General features: G+C 35.1%; 1 protein-coding gene across 5 annotated transcripts in view; it reads left to right on the top strand.

Moving 5' to 3' along the window:
- Positions 1 to 19,172, top strand: part of unc13ba (unc-13 homolog Ba (C. elegans)) — a 74,661-nt gene that overhangs the window by 51,706 nt on the left and 3,783 nt on the right. For 2 of the 5 annotated variants that reach the window (XR_014627944.1, XR_014627945.1), the window contains one exon: positions 347 to 424. Coding sequence is in view for 3 of the 5 variants with exons in the window: in XM_084413960.1 (XP_084270086.1) it covers positions 347 to 424; positions 578 to 655; positions 10,147 to 10,365; positions 13,756 to 13,844; positions 15,264 to 15,410; positions 15,663 to 15,786; positions 16,839 to 16,883; positions 16,967 to 17,038; positions 17,377 to 17,524; positions 17,654 to 17,710; positions 18,277 to 18,369 (1,150 nt within the window). In the remaining 2 variants the exon portion in view is untranslated. Of the gene's footprint in view, positions 1 to 346; positions 425 to 577; positions 656 to 10,146; positions 10,366 to 12,548; positions 12,570 to 12,733; positions 12,761 to 13,755; positions 13,845 to 15,263; positions 15,411 to 15,662; positions 15,787 to 16,838; positions 16,884 to 16,966; positions 17,039 to 17,376; positions 17,525 to 17,653; positions 17,711 to 18,276; positions 18,370 to 19,172 lie in introns of those variants that run through there. The other 3 variants (XM_084413961.1, XM_084413960.1, XM_084413962.1) reach the window with 3 other exon arrangements.

Genomic DNA, 19,172 nt, shown 5'->3' with positions numbered 1-19,172 from the left:
GCAGAGACATCTTTGTTGAAGCCCACACAGGTTTTGTTGGAGCTGAGATGTATTTACATTTTATTCGATTTTAGTGAGGACATGAGTGACTAAATACTAAATAGAATTGTTTTTTTTTTTTTATATAACTTTTTTCAGTAATCAGCATATTGAGGTCTATCTCAGGGAACAAAACAGCAGCTTAATGCATCTGCCCATGAAAAATTCATTAGTTTTCAACAACAAAGTCAATTTATCTGCCATTCCAGATTACCAGCTCAGTATGAGGTGTAGTTCATTTACTCTACATAATGTTTACGTGTCATATATGTTCTTTCTTTTCATTGTTTCCCCCTTTCACTGTCAGACTATAACCAAAGTGCTCCTGCAGTATTGTGCTATTCTAACCAAGAGCTTCTCCTCCTATTGTGAGAAAGAAAAGACGGTGAGTGCTGACAAAAAAAAAAGTGTTAAGACTAGTCAAACACTATATTTGTTGCTAAAATGTTGTGTGGTTAAGAGTCCCAATTAGGCTTAAATTCTGTCTTGTCTTTTTCTCTATCTTTGTGTTGTTCACTCCCTCCTGCATCTCCCGCAGCCGTGTGTGTTGATGAATAACGTTCAACAGATACGTGTGATGTTGGAGAAGATGTTTGAGTCTATGGGGGCCAAACAGGTGAGGGAAATTTGAAGTGATAACAGCTAATGACAGGGCGAATAGGAGAATAGGAGATGAGGGGTAATGGAAGTTAAAGTTAACTGTGTTGCAATATTTAGTGAACTGTCACCTAGGCAACATTTTTATGCTTGCTACAGATGCAACACTTTTACATAAAGTACTGTGGTGGTTCTATGGTATTTTTAAATGGATGATATTTATATTTTATATATATATATATATATATATAGGCAACAAAAGTATGGTGCTTTATAATGTACACTACTATTCAAAAGTTTGGGATCGATAAGATGTTTTTGAAAGAAGTCTCTTATGTTCACCAAAACTTCATTTATTTGATCAAAAATACAATAAAAACAGCAATATTATAAAGTATTATTTCAATTTAAAATTATCGTTTTCCATTTTAATATATTTGATGTGTCATTTTTATTTCTGTGATAGCTAAGCTTACTCCAGTCCTCAGCGTCACTTGATCCTTCTGAAATCGTTCTAACATGCTTATTTGATACTCTAAAATTATCTGATTATTATTATTTGATGCTTATCATCAATGTTAAAAAAAAAAGGTTGCGCTGCTTAATATTTTTGTGGAAATTGATACTTTTTTTCAGGATTCTCTGTTGAATTGAAAGAACAGCAATTTTTAGAAATAGAATCTTTTGTAACATTATAAATGTCTTAACTGTCACATTTGATCAATTTAATGCAATCCTTTCTGAATAAAAGTATTAATTTCTTTAAAAAAAGTCTTACTGACCCCAAACTAAGACCCTAAACTGGAATGGTAGTGTACCTCATTTAGCCAAAAATCTGAGACAGTGTCACAAGTACCCTTTACTCTTTCACCACCAGTGTTTTTTTGTTTTGTTTTTGCCAGCCACCGCCAGCATTTTTGATCATTTTTCACAAATATTTCATGGCCCCCAGAATATTTTGTAGTATGAATATCTGAGCATGCAATATGTCCAAAGAAAGAACAGAACCTCTGCTTTTGAACAGAATTCTAGCCTCATGCATTATTTTTTTATCAACACTTTCATAAAAAAAGCAACATTTTGAGCAAAAAGCTGAGCAAATTGCGTTTTTGTCAAAGACTACGTCTGGATCATATTCAGATCGATGATCAAAACACAGATGGAGCAGAGTCCATTAACTAAGCTTTCACATATAGTGAAACTTCCTGGGTCGATATTTCATCTAGTAACATAAGGCCATTTTGAAATGCTGTTTTATTGTTGATCATCGCATTATTTTTTATGTGCATCTGCTCACATATGAGATCGCTTGTTTCTGCTTCTTCATTGCCTGTGTTTTGATTTTGGAGATACTGTACTCGTTCAGGAGAGGCGTAATAACGCCCCCTACCATATAACACTGATAACTAATTTATGAAGCGTTTTCTCATAAATGGCGAGATAATGGAAGGAAAGAGTTAATGGATAAGGCAGTACCAGAATGCTCTTATTTATCCTGTATTTGTGGGTATTTTTATGCTCCTTAGAGGATCGAGGAGTTTGCGTAGCAACAACATGCTAACATCAGAGTGAGCGCTAGTTGTTTTGTGTGCTTTTGTGAGTCTATGAAAATTGATTTTTTGGTTTGATGAAGATGGACCTACTGGCATTTTGCGCTTGATATGTTTGTGGTGAGCAATGAATTGAATGTTTATTATCATTCAAATGTTACACACCTTTTTGAAGATTCTGTTGAATCATCTGCTTAAGAGATATTTTTGATGTCAGTCTGTTTCTCAGTTTTTGTGTGTGTGTGTGTGTGTGTGTATCCTAGCTGAGCTAACCATATATGTATTTTTGTGTGTGTCTGTGTGTAGTTTACTGCTGAGGAAGAGAGGGTAGGTCAAGAGATGTATTTTTAAGATGAACCATCCCTAATCCTCTGTGATTTTGTGCCTTACTACAGTATGTGTTGTATTTAGACCTTTTCACTAGGTTGTAGTGCCCTTGTTGTTCCACCTTAGTGCCGCCCATATGGTTCAGTTTTCCGTAGTGTTGTTCTCTTAGCATAAAATTCCTAAAACACTAACTTTGATCTCTCCTTTTGCTCCCAGCTGGAGAATGAGGAGGAGCCTGAGGACGATGAGGAGGTGTGTCGAGAGAGAGAGAGAGTTTATGGATAGGGTCCCAAATTAACTTCCAAATACCTATATTGACGCAGAAATATTTCGGTCACTTTACAATAAGGTTTCCTATGTTAACATTAGTTAAATGCTGTATATTAGATAACATAAACTAACAATGACTAATTCTTCTACAACATTTATTAATCATATCTAATGTTATTGTACTACTAATATTTTTAATGTTGTATCTGTTAACATTAGTTAATGCACTGTGAACTAACATGAATATGAATATTTTCATTACGTAACATTAACAAAGGTTAATAAATACTGTAAAAATATATATACGCATTGTTAGTTCATATTAGTTCAAGGGTTAGTTCACCCAAAAATGAAAAAATTGTCATAATTTACTCACCCTCATGTCATTCCAAACCTGTAAGACTTTCAATCATTTTCGGAACACAAATGAAGATATTTTAAATGAAATCTGAGAGCTTTCTGTGCCTCCATTGACAGCTACATAACTACCACTTTGATGCTTCAAGTGGGTAGTTGCGTAGCTGTCAATAGAAGGACAAAAAGCTCTCAGATGTCATTAAAATATCTTGATATGTGTTCAGAAGAAAAACAAAAGATTTACTGTTTGGAACGACATGAGGGTGTGAAAATGATGATAATTTTCATTTTTCATCTTCATCTAATCCTTTAATGCATTAACTACTTTTAACAAAGAGACCTTATTGTAAAGTGTTAATAATATTTCTTTCCCTTAGACATTAAAATGTGTGGTGCATTTTTTTTTTTTTAATCACCATTTATCATGATTTTGTTACTCATGTTTTCATTGCGATGCTCTCATTTGGTGCTTGGCCACATTTAATAATATTTTGGCCTTGTAAACTATAATTTCTTTCTTCCAGTTAGCCAATAACTGTGTGTGTGTGTGTGTATACAAATGCAAACGTGGTCTTGTTTGAGCATATTTGAAAGCTGGGGGTCACAAACACAAAATTCTGTTTCTTTTGGTCTCCCTCTGCTCAGGCCATCACTGATGATGAAGGCAATGAGGTCTGTACACTCAACACTGGTACAGAGGAGTGTGTGATGCTATGAGTGTGTGTGTGTGTGGGTGGGTGGGTGTTTTGCAAGATTTTGTGTTAATCAACGAGGCAGTAAAAGCCTTCTGCTACCACCTATCACCTCTTTTTCTGTTTTGTTCTTTGTTTTCACTATTGCTCATCTTGTTCTTTATTTCTCATTACTAGTCGGATGAATCAGATGCTAAGGTGAGAAACAGGCATATGTCTCACCTGATGCGCTTCCTTATGAAGCTGTTTATCAAACATATGAACCATTATAAATAGCTGACAGAGACATGCAGTGACAACGTGACTGGATGCAATGCAGCAATTACCATACAGTATTATGCCTACTAGCAAGTTGTTGACAGTACAGAGACAGAGTGTTGCACTATCGGCAAAAGTTTAGGGTTTAAATTTTAAATTTTTTATTTTCACCAAGGCTATATTTATTTGGTCAAAATACAGTAAAAACAGTAATATTGTGAAATATTGTCAAGATTTTTCTATTTTATATATTTATATATTTTATATAAGCCAGTCTTCAGTCACATGATCCTTCAGAAATCATTCTAATTTGCTGGTTTGGTGCTCAAGTAAAACATTTTTTATTATTGTAAATGTTGCTTAATATTTTTGTGGAAACCATGATGCATTTTTCAGAACGGCATTTATTTGAAATGAAATTATCTTTGTAACCTTGTAAAAGTCTTTACTGTGACTTTTGACCAATTTAATACATCCTTGCTGAATAAAAGTATTAATTTCTTTAAAACATAAAAAACAAATCTGACTGACCCCAAACATTTAACTGTAGTGTAATTGAAGCTGCATTTAATTTTCATATGTTCTTGTCATTTTATTTTAATGTGTATCAGTGTTTTAATTGTTTAGTTTCTCTGTTTATTTATGTTTTTGTCTGCATTCTGTATCCACTTCTTTCCTATCAGTCTGGAATTTCGGATTCAGAAGGATCAGAGGTACGTTAAGAGAATGTCAGCACTTTTTAGAAGATGCACTAAAATTTAAAAGCTGTGCTGATATATAGTTATCTATCAGGTTTTCATTTACTCATTTCATTCATGTCTTGTTTTTGTGAAATGCAAGGGCAGATTGTGGCTGTGTACGAAATTGCATACTCTTGAGTAGGTCATTTTTATGAACAAGTATTTACTTTGCGACCGATAAAAAAGTATGTTCTATATAGTATAAATGTGCACAGTATGAATGTAATTCGGATGTACTACATTCGCCATGTTGGCATTGACGTGACCTACCAGCGTCAGTTACGTCGCTTCACTGCCATTCACAAATCCTCTCCCGTGGCCTCATGGGATAGTAAAGTGTCCATCGTATGCACACTGCAGAATCTCGGTGGAAGAAGGTCATCCGGGTACTTTTTTGAATGCTATGAATTTGGACATACTTCTTTTGTCACATACTGTTTTTCACCAACTAATAGGGAAGTATGCGATTTTGGATCCAGCCAGAATAAAGACTAAACACAGGGATTAAAACAGAATGGTAAAAACATTTTAGTGAACTATTCCTTTAAAACTAAAGGTGGATAAGTCAAATATAGACCAGACGGGTCTTTAGATTGCAGTCACACTCTGTCGTGCACATTAAAGCTTAATTGACCTGTTAATTGCGACCAGATAATTTTATGTACTGTAGCACTAAAGCTTTAAAAGGATTTGTGCCTTAGTTGATTCCTGTATCCCACAAAGAGCAATAACTCTAAATAAGAGCATTAGTGAGGAATAAAAGATGTTGGTTCTCTGTGTTCATACAGTAAATAGAGTTATAGTTAAAATATATTGATTAGATATCAATATTGATTAGATTAGATACAAATGCTATATTTTTAATTGGAGGTGTGTGAGTACTCTGTGTGACGTGTCCTGTGGAGTTTGTGTTCTAGGCTCCAGCTGTGATGTTAATGATTGCAGCTGGGTAACAGCATTCCAATTAAAACACAACTCCACATACTGAAAAGTTACACTATAAAAGATCTTGAAAGTCCATTGAATAGATATCAAATACTGTAGGGGGTGAATTCACTGAACAGTTGTGACACGTTTGCACATGGTATTTCAGCACAAGCTCCTGCATCTTATTCACTAACCACCCGCAATCCAGTTAAATCAGACACTATCAGCTATCCGTGTCCTGTTTAAGTCATCATCAGTCTTTTCAGCACAAAGACACTTCCTTTTTGTGTAAATTAGGTTTACGTTGCACCTTATTTACAGAAATTGGTGTCTTTTTTGTTTGCCGCATTTCAAGGTTCAAGGTTCTTTTATTGTCATTCCATACACATTTTCACATGGAGGAACGAAACTAAGTACTAAGGTCCCGGTCAAAACACAAGATAAAAATATTAACCAATAAAACATTAGAAACTAGAGTGTATGTCTAAGCAGCTTCGTCAATAAATAGCACAATAGCAATACAATTGATCTGATTTACATATTTCCCTTAGTGAATCGAGCCATAAAACTATACAGACTGCACAAAATAATGAACATTTTATATTTTTCATTTATTTGTTTATCTGTGTATTTAATATTAAGTTGTAAGTGTTTTGGGGGTTTAAAGACTCAAATCAAGAAACGTTTTTGAGTAGATTGGTGTTTCTAATTGGTGACGCACTGGATTGTAATTTGAAAATGTATGATGTATTTTTATCTGTAGATTGACAACAAAGAGATGGAGAATAAGGTTGGTTTTGTAAAGAAAGATAGTGAACCCATTTGACTAGTGGCTGTATTGTGTTTTGAAACCCAGTTGGTCAGTGCCTTGTTTACCTTGACTATCTTTTATTCCCATCGTTTCCTATCCTCCCTTCAGTATTGTATCCAAAAAGTGGTCAATAATAATAGTTAGTTAACTAAAGATTAGTTGCGTTTAATACTGTGGTGTCACATGTCACTCCAAAGAAATGAAATACAACAGCAGCAGTTTAAAGGCTTAGCAGACATTCTTCTAGTGTCCACCCCTACAGTAATGTGTCAGTGCTGTGTGGATTGTGTTATTGTGTCCAGCCATTTTAAAAGTCAGACATGTACTGGCAGTTTTCAATTAATTCTGCATTTTAGAGATGATGCTTTGATGACAAATCTTCCTCTGTCCTTGAGTTTATGTGAGTCAGTCAGGTGTTGCCAGTCTCTCAGTGTGCATGGTCATATTCTTTAACAATGAACCTTTTGACTGGTATGGTGTGTGTGTGTACTTGTACAACTGTCTTTGTAAGGACCAGTTTGCGTTTTATACCATCAGAGTGAGGACAAAGTGAGTAAAGTGATGACATTTTGTCCGATCCTCACTTTCTGAGACCCCTTTGAAGGCCTGTTTGAAGGTTAATGCTTGGTTCTAGGGATAAGGTTATTATTAGGTTAAGGGTAAAGGTTTGGGTAGGCACTTAGTTGTGATGGGTTGGGTTAGGGTAAGGAGCTAGAGATTGCATTGTTTCAATGAATGTTGTGTGTTGTGTTGCGTTTCTTTCTATTCCGGTGGGGACTTCAACCTGAATGCACACAGACTCATGGGGACTCGTGTCAGCTTGGTGACCTAAATTTTGGTCCCTATGAGGAAACAAGCTTATAAATCATACAGAATGAGGTTTTTTTTTGAGAATGTAAAAATGCAGAAAGTTTTCTGTGATGGGTAGATTTAGGGGTAGGGTTAGTGTAAGGAGATAGAAAATACAGTTTGTACTGTATAAAAACCATTACGCCCCCACAAAGATAGCGAACCAGACGTGTGTGTGTGGGATAGAAAGAAAGAAATACAGAGGCAGAGTCATTTAATACCCATTTGATTAAAAAATCATTTATCTTACAAGCAATCAGTACTATAATATGTTTGTTATATTAACATACATTACCATACAAAAGTTTGGGGTCAGTAAGTTTATTTGTTATTGTTTTTGTTTTATAAAGAAATCAATACATTTATTCAGCAAGGAAGCATTAAACTGATCAAAAGTGACTGTAAAAACATTTTTAATGTTACGAAAGTTTTCAAATAAATGCTGTTCATTTGAAATTTCTATTCATCAAAGAATCCTGAAAAAAAGAATCACTGTTTCCGCAAAAATATTAAGCAGCAAAAATGTTTTCAACATTGATAATAAGTTTCTTTAACACCATATCAGCATATTTAAAATGATTTTGCCAATGATTTTTATATATTTCTTTTAAAAATATATACACATGTAAAAATTATATTTTAAATAATTCATATTAATTAATATTTCACAATGTTACTATTTTATTGTATTTTGATCAAATAAATGTAGCCTTGGTGAGCATTTTTCAAAAAGAAAATCTTACTGACACCAAACCTTTGATGCAGTATTACAATATAATAACTAAGTTTAAGTCTGGGCCCAATTGTCCTAACCAGTTGGGACGATAAAAACCATCTCTTCCTGCGACTCCAGTGAGCATTTTGAGATTTTGTTTGTCAGTTTCTTTAAATGAAACATCAAATATCTTCTGATTGCTGTTATTGTCATGTCACACAGCCGTTTTGCATTCTGGTTGTTGTGATTAGGCAATTTTTTCAATTCCGCTCCGTCTAGCTGTTTTTAATGCACGAACACATACTATGTGAACAGCCCCTTGAGCATTCAGATGCTCCTGTTCAGAAATTCAGCTTTCATCTCATCGTCCCCCTCACCCCCTGCCATTCATCCATCTGTTATTGACTGTTGTTTTCACAATCTCTCCTTTCATCTGTATGTACAGCTTGACAGGCAGAAGGTGGGTTTATGTGAGCTAAATGCTTTAGTTTGATGTATGACCGTCGTAGTGTAGTAGTCGTGTCGTCGTATCGGATGCTTTGTGCAGATGAATCAAATATTTAGGAAGCCAGTTTCTTCAACTTCTTCCTCTTATTTCCCAGTAGAATTATGTATCTAGATCCTTCTTTCCTTCCCTCGATTCTGTATGCGGAAGATATTGTGTTTGAGTTCATCTATGTGTGTATTTACATTTATCAGATCTTTAAAGTTTGTCTTGGTTTGTTTTTGTTCTTATTGGCTCTTTATTCGTTCTTACTTTCTACAGTCTCTTGCGAAGAAAGAAAAGGTGCGTGTACTTACAGTATTTTGGGTTGTTCTGTACTTTACTTAAAGTTTTGTGTATTTTATCACCTGAATGTCTATGGTGGTCACAGCCCTGGGGATGAGCACAAGTACTCTGAAGTGACAGCAATAATCCATCAAAAACTACTAGATGGAGTGCAGCTGAAAGCATAGAATAGAATGCAAAGTCTTGAGATGACTTTTTAAGTTTAAGTAGTCCTAACCTGACACATCCTAAAACACAGTGTTTGTGCTGCAAGATGCTACATGTTGCACATAGAACAACAATTAAAAAATGGTACCACTCCATTATTTTGAAGTTTGCACCCCTCAGAAATGGGGCAGATGGTCCCCAGTGACATGTGGTGTAGTGTTATTATTTAGTTTTATATATGTTACAATGAATTGAGACAACTAGGAGTCACTAAATGAATCAAAATCTAACTTTTTTTTTTTTGACATTATTAATGTCCTAAATGTGTATTTGAAATAAATGCCCGTTCTTTTTAACTTTATCAGAGAATCCTGAAAAAAAAGTATCGGTTTATTCAAAGATTTTAAGCAATACGGTCGTTTTCAACATTTATAATAATAAGAAATGTTTCTTGAGCACCAAAACAGCATATTAGAATGAGATTAGAAGGATCATGTGACACGGAAGAGTGAAGTAGTGGCTGCTGAAAATTCAATTTAATTCATTACATTAAAATAGAAAACAGTAATATTTCACAATCTTTCTGTTTTTTTGTTTTGTTTTGTGTTTTGATCAAATAAAATGATAGAGAGCATGATATGTATGTTTTTACCTGGTCATTAAAAATGATATCAGAGATATTTAAAATATTTAGCTTCTTGGCTCAGTTAGGGGATCATCTTAAAGATAATTGTGTGCTATAATAACCTAATTAGCAAATGTTTGCATTTATTTCCATTATTATATTGAGTAATGCATCATCATTCTGTAGATGCTAAAGTCATCTCTAAATATATTACAATTTAGCACTAAATACATACTCTTAAGAGGACCATCTTTCCCTTGCCTTACCCTTTTTATAAATAAAACCTATTTATAAATGATACAATGTCTTACCATGTTTATTATAAGGCATTATGTAATGTATAATATGTGCTCATTTAGAGTTGACCTATAGTGCTTATAGTTCCTATGTTGTATGTGTATTTCAATGTTTTTGTGAGTCATTATGTGTTTGTTTCCATGTTCTGGCATCAGGGGGAAAAGAAGGACAAAGAGAAGGAGGTTTGTGCGCGCATACACACACACACACACACACACACACAAACTCTCTCTCTCTCTCTCCCTGTGTGTTTTTCTGTGGTAGCATTGCCCCATAGTCTCTGGATCAACAAGACTCTGTGTGATATTGAATATAATTTTTTTCTCTGTCTCAAGGATGATAACACTACCACAGAGGTGGGTGATGGAGCCGAGGTAATAAGCTGATGTTTGCGGGAGTGTGTGTGTATGTGTGTGGTACTTTCTGAAACATGATTGAACCAGGTCTCATTAGTGTGAGGATCAAGTGTGTGTATAAAATCTGATGGGAAGAAGAGATGTGTGTTGTTTTGCAGTAATCCTATCCCTAGGGCTTCAGTACCTCATTGTCAGAATCTTGTTTTTAGGTGGAATAGGATTCTTGTGCCCTGATGTGAAACAATTACCCATAATTCAAAGCTTAAATAATGATGTGCCTCAGGCAAACAATATGATTTAGCTGTTGTCAGTGAATAAATGATCATTGGTTTGGTAAACACAGTAACAGATGCTTATTAAACTTGTTTCTGTTGTCTTAGAGCGTTATTGTTGAGCAGAAGTCTAGAATACTCATTAGGATTATCCATGTATTTTTACGGGTAGTTTAAGGTAGTCTCGTGTTGCCAGAATTTTGACTGAATTCTGGTCAACTTTGCTACTTACTTTAGGCCAAAATTAGTGATGTGAAGTTTGAGTTCAATTATAACATTATATTTCCAATAGCCAAATTCGTCCACATATTCAATCTTTTATCATATTTTGAATTTGCAAATCATTAAAATGCAACCAAAAACAAATTATGCAAAAATGATTAGTTCACCTCCCCTTCTGCGTCTTTTGGTCTTAGTCTTTTTATTAATTTCTCATGTGACAGATATGTAGGCTATTTACAGGAAACAAAAAGGATGATACATATTTGGAGCAGAGTCATACATTCATGATTGAAAGGATTTTGAATATGCTCAATTATGATAAAATGAACAAGTCATTTAAAAGAAAGAAAAACATTCAAAATGAACAAAACATTCATGACCGACCCATGACTAGTCAAAACCACCCAGTTAGACTGGAAGACATTATATATAATTATTTTTGAAAGAAGTAGTAATTAAGACTTTTATGCGGGCAAGGATTCATTAAATTGATCACAAGTGTAAAGACAATTATAATATTGTAAAATATTTCTATTTCAAATAAATGCTGTTCTTTTGGACTTTCTATTCATCAAAGATTCCTGGAAAAAAAATCACGTTCCCACAAAAATATTAAAGGGTTAGTTCACCCAAAAATGAAAATTCTGTCAGTAATTACTCACCCTCATGTTGTTCCAACCCGTAAGACTTTCGTTCATCTTCGGAACACAAATTAAGATATTTTTGATGAAATCTGAGAGCTGTCTCACTCCTCCATAGTCTTGAAACTTGCCGGCCCAGAAAGTTAGTAAAGACAATGTTTAAAATAGTCCAAGTGACTACAGTGGCTCAACCATAAGTTTATCAAGCGACGAGAATACTTTTTGCATTCAGATATCAGTTACATAGAAGCCTATGAAGGAGTGAGCCAGCTCTCAAATTTCACCAAAAATATCTTAATTTGTTTTCTGAAGATGAACGAAAGTCTTAAGGGGTTGGAACAACATGAGGGTGAGTAATTCTGCTTAAAAAGCGTGTGAATTTTCATTTTTGGGTGAACTAACCCTTTAAGCAGCACAACTGCTTTCAACTGTGATAATAAGAAGAAATGTTTCTTGAGCAGCAAATCAGCATATTAGAATTATTTCTGAAGGATCATGTGACACTGAAAACTGGAGTAAGGGTGCTGAAAATTCAAAGAAACAGAAAATGTAAAGTAAATTACATTTCAAAATATATTAAAATAGAAAACGTGTATTTTAATTCGTTTTTTACTGTATTTTTGATCAAATAAAGGCAGCAATGGTGAGCAGTAGATACTTTTTAAAAAAATGTCTGAAAAGCATAGTGACCCCAAACTTTTGAACGGTAATATAGTAGGGATGAATGCATATTCAGATAAAGCCTTTTTATTTTTTCACAATTTTTCTTCCTGAACTGACACCATGTTTTCTGGACTCACAGCTGCATTCAGAAACCATAACCTTACTAAGAAATGAGAGTTGTCCATCACTTCCTTCACATCACACAATACATTAGCCACTGAAAATCACAGAATAATTTTTTCACGTGTGATTTCACTAACTCTCAGAGATGGTGATATGAGCTGTCATATGGAGGTGTTACTGTAGATCCAGTCGCTTTTGGAAACTATCAGATACTCAGATGCTGTTGGAGTTTGACTTTGAATGTTTGTTTTTTTCCCATTTTATTTATTTTATTCTTCAGCCCAAATATGAGGGAAACGAGGTGTGTGGTTTCTCTTTCAGTTTAAACTTAAACATTCCTGCATATATCTCAATTCTAACATTCAGAAGCATCTGTGCCATTGAGGATTTGCTCAGCTGTATCATTTTTCTCTCTTTGCCTCTTCTTTTGTTTTCCTGTGTTATTTTAACTCTGTCTCTCGGTAGAAAGAGGCAACAGTCAACACAAAAAAGGTGCGATAATCATCGTGTGTGTGTGTGTGTGTGAGTGTGTGTATGCATGTGTGAAAGAGACAGTGTCATGTTGTTTTGCTAGAAGCCTGGCTATCTCTTTCCTCCTCCAGAGACTTTCCCTATCACTGTGAAAGCATTATGCAAACAGACACGCATGCATTTATGATCAGTTCTGTGCATTCATTGGCCCTAGTGCAAGTCCAGATGTATTTGTTCACTTAAGCCACAATTAAAAATGTAACAATTTCCGCTAAATTTTACAACCAGAAAGTGTCCAAATAAAAGTATATCTGTTATTTTATACTATTAACACTAAGATATTTTAGTAAAATGTTTTGCTTGAAAATGTTACTTTTGCTGTCTTTCTTTATATAATACCATTTTGTTTGATACTTTATTTATATATTGTGATTAAAGTGTCCAAATACTTTTTGGCGCCACTTTCTTGTGTAGATAAAGATGCTAATGTGCCATATTTTAAACCTTTTAGTGATGCTTTCAGATTTTAATAGCCATAGACTAGAAGACAAAGAACAAACAAGACCTACTTGAAAGTTTTCTCATTTTTACCACCCTGATTGCCAGAACCACTGTCGATATTGTGCGATATATTTTAATTGTCTTTCTCCAGCACCATTACACTGAATAAACAATAGTTACTGTTTTTCATTATGGGAATGAAAAAAGTAACTCCTGCACTCTTTGTCTTGGTATGCTTTAGTCCTGCTTTAATTAAGCTGTTGTTGGATCTGACAGATATATTGCTGAAGATTTTTCTTACCGTTGAAAAATGGTTTTAATAGAGAATGTATCCAATTTGTTTCACCTACATGATGCTGATGCACTTGCAGAACCATGACAAACAGACATGGGGATTTTTCCCTACATCCTCTCCTCGCCTCTTCCTAGTTTAAGTGCCGTATTTTCTATTAAACTGACACTTCTTCCCGTGTGTGTGTGTATATGTGTGTGTATACGTGTTACTCTCTCAACAGCTCGACACAGAGGCTGCAGATATCCTCAATGATCTGCAAGGGAAGCTTAATTCTGTTCTGGATAACCTGAGTGCCATGTTTGTCAAGAGGTAAACTTAATTTTCTGTGCCTGAATTTCATCTGAATGTCATTATTACAGTGAGTGTTCTGCTTAGAAATGTCACCTTTGTCATAGTAGCTTCTTCAGAAAGTCGGTTACGTTTTTGTTGTTTTTGTGTGTTGTGTTGCTTTGCATTGTTTTATTTGTTGTTGTTGTTTTTTGCATTTTAACCAATTTATGTTTTGTACACTCCTGGGCAAAATAAATGGACCAAGCCCAAAATGGTTAAACACTAAGCTTTTAATTGCCTTAACCACAAACTATTGGTCAGGAAATTAGCAACATTTTAGCAAATGCATTACATAAAAAGCCATTGCTGTCTTAGGAAAAACATCAAAGACTGAATGAAGTTGTTGGCACCAATAGCCTTGTGTGTGTGTATATATATGGTACAGTTGCGCCTCCGGCGACCCTTTGCCAATCTAGTCCCCCTCTCTCTCCGCCCCATGCTTTCCTGTCTCATCTACTCTGTCCTATCTAATAAAGGCACAAACATTCCAAAATCATAACTTGATGACAGAATGAAATATTTGGCAGAAAATGGGAAGCTGTGTGCGGAGTGATGAATCACAATGAAACTCGAGTTGCATGGCGATGCTCCAGAGCCGTGTCTTCCAGAGAAAGCATCTGAGAAATATATAATAATAAATGCATCTCTACCTTAGTGAATCATGGAGGAAGAGTGTCATTGTGTGGGAAGCCTTTTTAGATGCTGGTATTGATGAGCTACTTCACTGTGAAAGTCATTTAATGCTTTGGAGGTCAGGAGAATATTGCAGAATGGCTTGCTTCCTACAAATGAAAAGTTGTTATCTAAAGTATTTATATATTTTTCAACAAGTCAATGCTCCTGCCCAAACTGCAAAGACAACTAAGAAGTGGCTTAAGAACAAGTCCATCAGGCTCATGTTTTGGCCTGGTCTGGGGCCAGATTTGAACCCTATAGTGAATATTTTGTCTCACATCAAACTCAAACGAACTGGGAGACATTTGACAACTACTCATGAATTGTTTGAAGACATTAACATTGAGTGGAACAACACTGACTCTTCTTCCTGTAAAATTAGAATTGAATTTCTATTAGAATGGTCAAGACCATTAAAAGACCACTAAATATCATGCCATTTTTGGTTGGGGCCATTTGTTTGCCCTGGAGTGTATATACTATTACATTTATGCATGTTTGTAAATGCTATTATACTATTTTAGTTTATATTTTATATTATTTTATTATATATTCATTTTGAGTGCTTTTACAGCTATATAATTGAATGTAATAGACTTTATAAAAAGTGTTACAGAAGACTCTATTTTGGAAATGCTGTCATAATCAGTCATCTTGTTTGTTGGCCTAATTTTAATCCTCAGTCTTTATTCCCATACATTTTCTTTCTCTCTGTACGTATAGTTTCCAGGCTCGTATAAACGTATGTATGCGCCAGATGGCGGAGATCCTGTACCAGATTAAAGGGCCTCTGAATCAGAACACTCGTAACACTGTGGAGGCTGATGCAGACAACGCACTGCGGCCGCTTATGGAGTTCCTCGACGCAAAGTCAGTTCAGCTCAACTCCCTTCAGTTACATTTAGATCAATTCCGTTTCAGATCACTTGTCATTTGTTGCACATTAAGGGTCTTCATGCGTGCCTATTTATTTGCACACTTGGTTTTCTGAACAAGAGCAGAGGAAAGTGGAATGATAACCTGTCATGAGTTGAATGTCTTTGTACTGTATCTCACAAATTTCCAGGGAAATTCCCCAAATGCAACATTTACATGCGTGTCTGTGTGCGATGTGTGTTGCAGCCTCAGCATCTTTGCAGACTCATGTGAGAAGACTGTGTTGAAGCGTGTGCTAAAGGACCTCTGGAAAAATGTTCTGATCTGCATGGAGAAAACGATTGTGTTACCTCAGAGCAGCGACAGTATAGTGAGTTATTTTACAGGACATGTACACATGATGTTTAGTGTTAAACACCAAAAACTAAACTGTTCATTTTTGCTTGTCCTTGAAACATACAGTGATGCTCTGAGAATTGTTCCTGCTTTCACAACACTATATATGTTACTTTACTTGCACAAAGCAGTCATTATTAGTAGGGGTGTAACGATACCCTCATTAAACTGTTTATTAAACTGATAAATTTGATATTACAATGTGTGTATAAATGAATATTCTTGGACTTGGTGCTGGAAACCCAAAGCACAGGACAATAGAGACACCAGAATAAAAATATTCATGATTCTGAATCTGAAAATACAGAGTTATTTTAGACGAATATGTTTCTCTGTCATTGACTAGATACATTTAAAATAATGTAGGCCACTTTTTTACACAGATATTGCATTATTATATATTATATTCAACATTATATATAATATTTTAATGTAGTACTGACACTAAAACTCTGAAAACTTACATTTTTTCTCACATAGTAATTTTTATTTTGGGTAAACTATTCACGATACATATTGTCACTATTCACGATACATATTGTTGCATTTTTGTATTGCGATATATTGTGACATGATATATTGTTACACCCCTAATTATTAGTGTTTTTTTATTATTATTATTTCAATTGTTAGTGTCGGTATACTATCTAGGGATAGCAACGAGTACTGTAGCAATGCAAAGTGACAGTGATGATCATCAACACAAAAATTGCATAGCTTTTCTTCAAAATGAAAATGTTTTGTTTTATTTTAAGCATTTTGCATTTGTAAAATGCAAAGCCTAATTTTTAATTTCATGATGACCATTTTAAGTGGTAACATGTGGTCGGATTTTCAGACAGCCATTTGTCCAGTTTTTATAAATTAAAGCTATTTTTAAATTGTGACTGCATCTTGAACTTGTACTGGAACAGACATCATGACCATAATGCTGTCCCTATAGTTAACACACACAATATTTTTCAGCCAGTACTGGGAGTCAGATGTTTGAGATATTCTGGGTTTTGTTTTTGTTTTTTACTACAGGGAGCTCAACTTCTTACTGCTGCTAAGGAACTGTCCAAACTAAAGGTATTAACCATAAGTACATGGGTAAAACATATAATCTATAGCCTAAGAAAGTGTGTGAGGCTAATGTTTCTCTTTCATTATAGGGAGGGGTGGAGCCAAAGAGCTTGTCTCCAAGGCAATGTTTGATCATGGAGGCAGCACTGGACGCAATCAAGGTGTGTTGGATGGATACGGCATACCCGCTGAGTTACAACACATTAAAGTATTGGCTTTCTGCTTAAAAACAGAACTGTCACAGCAAATCAACATGTTGCACACTGCACCGGGGTTTGAGTTCTTCCGATTGTGTGTAATGAAAGTGTGTGTGGGTAGGAGAGAGAATTCAAGAAACAATTTGAGGAAGCTGCTCACCACAGGCATGACATTTCACACGTAGTAACTTGGTCAGACAAAACAAGTTACTCTCTGTAGCACCTTTTTCAGTAAGAAATTCATGCTAATTTACTCTCTCTCTTTCTCTCTCTATCTCTTTCTCAAACTTGCTGCTGGGTAGCTGTTTTTCCATGCTGGTGGGAATGGTTTAAAAAAAGTGTATCTGGAGAAGAGCCCTGAGCTGTCATCGCTGCGTTACGCTCTCTCCCTATATACACAGACCACAGATGCTCTTATCAAGACGTTTGTGACAACACAACATGCTCAGGGTGAGATACATACACATGCACACATGTTCACTGGCTGACTTTTATCAGCCTTTGCACATGGCCACACAGTCTATATAAATGATTTGACATTTGCTGGACTTTTTTTAAATGAAACATTTCTTCTCGCAGTTCAAAATGGAATGGGCATCAGGATCACCCCCAAAGAGAATGTTCGACCTGACCGAGGTGGGCCGAAAATGTCAAAATGATGAAATTTCTCACTCACAAAATATTTTTATTTTAGCATAGTGTTTTATAAATGTTAGTTATTCCTGTGATTTCAAAGACGAATCTTTAGCAGCCATTACTCCAGTATTCAGTGTAAATGATCCTTCAGAAATCATTGTAATATGTGGATTTGCTGCTGTTCAAAACGGTTGTGTTGCTTAATTATTATTTTTAAATATTATTCAATATTTATATTATATACTTTATATTTTTTTGAATTTTAGGAGAAAATGCATTTCTGTTGCAACAAATCTCCTGCTCATTACATGTTTGGTTAATAAAGATTTTGGCTAATTTGATAATGCTTCACCATCTAGCTATCAGTAGAGTAAAATACTTTCAGCTTGGTTTTACAGTATCATTTTTAATAGCACATTCTACTTAATTTTAAATCCATTCCATATAATTCCAATATTTTTAATCACAATCATAAAAAGTGAAAACTTTTTTTTTATTTTTTTATATGCATATAATGTACAGGTTGAATGTACAGTATTTGTGAAATGAAGTGGTTTGATTGACAGGCTCCGGGGTTGAGCGGCCGATAGGGGAGTCAGTAATTCAGTTGGATTTGTCGCCTCCAGCTGGAAACACTGAGCAGAAACTCTGCGTCAGAGGTGAGAGCACTACAGGAGAGAAGAGATACATTTTCTCATCTGTGCATTTAAATGCCTGGTGAGATGATGATTTAAAGGAGAACTCCGGTCAATTTTAACATTGAGCTAATTTTTTTGTACATTTGGAGTGCTGTCAATACAGAGAACAACGACAAAAATCGGTGTTGCCTACACCGAGTTATTCTATTTTTAAAATTTGCACCCTATTGACTTCAATGGGGCAAGTAGTAAGCCTGCTTTTTAGCCTCTTAACATCCTTTAAGTGTCATTACAAGTTCACAGAAAATGTGAGTGATTCCTTCCGAGTGAACACGAGTGGATCTGACTGCAGTAGATGTTAGAGATATTAATAAAAATGAAGTTAATTCAGCCAGCGCTCATACCTTTGTTTACATCCTGTTTTCGGTGGAAGGCCATAGTAATCGATTGTCGAGTTCACGCGCGTGATCATAGGTACTAAACCTATGCGCGTGAACTCGACAATCGATTACTATGGCCTTCCACCGAAAACAGGATGTAAACAAAGGTATGAGCGCTGGCTGAATTAACTTCATTTTTATTAATATCTCTAACATCTACTGCAGTCAGATCCACTCGTGTTCACTCGGAAGGAATCACTCACATTTTCTGTGAACTTGTAATGACACTTAAAGGATGTTAAGAGGCTAAAAAGCAGGCTTACTACTTGCCCCATTGAAGTCAATAGGGTGCAAATTTTAAAAATAGAATAACTCGGTGTAGGCAACACCGATTTTTGTCGTTGTTCTCTGTATTGACAGCACTCCAAATGTACAAAAAAATGA

Source organism: Rutilus rutilus, assembly GCF_951802725.1.
Source record: "Rutilus rutilus genome assembly, chromosome: 7".
NCBI lineage: Eukaryota > Metazoa > Chordata > Actinopteri > Cypriniformes > Leuciscidae > Rutilus > Rutilus rutilus.
Note: the sequence above shows the minus strand (reverse complement) of the source record. Positions and strands in the feature narration are given on the sequence as shown.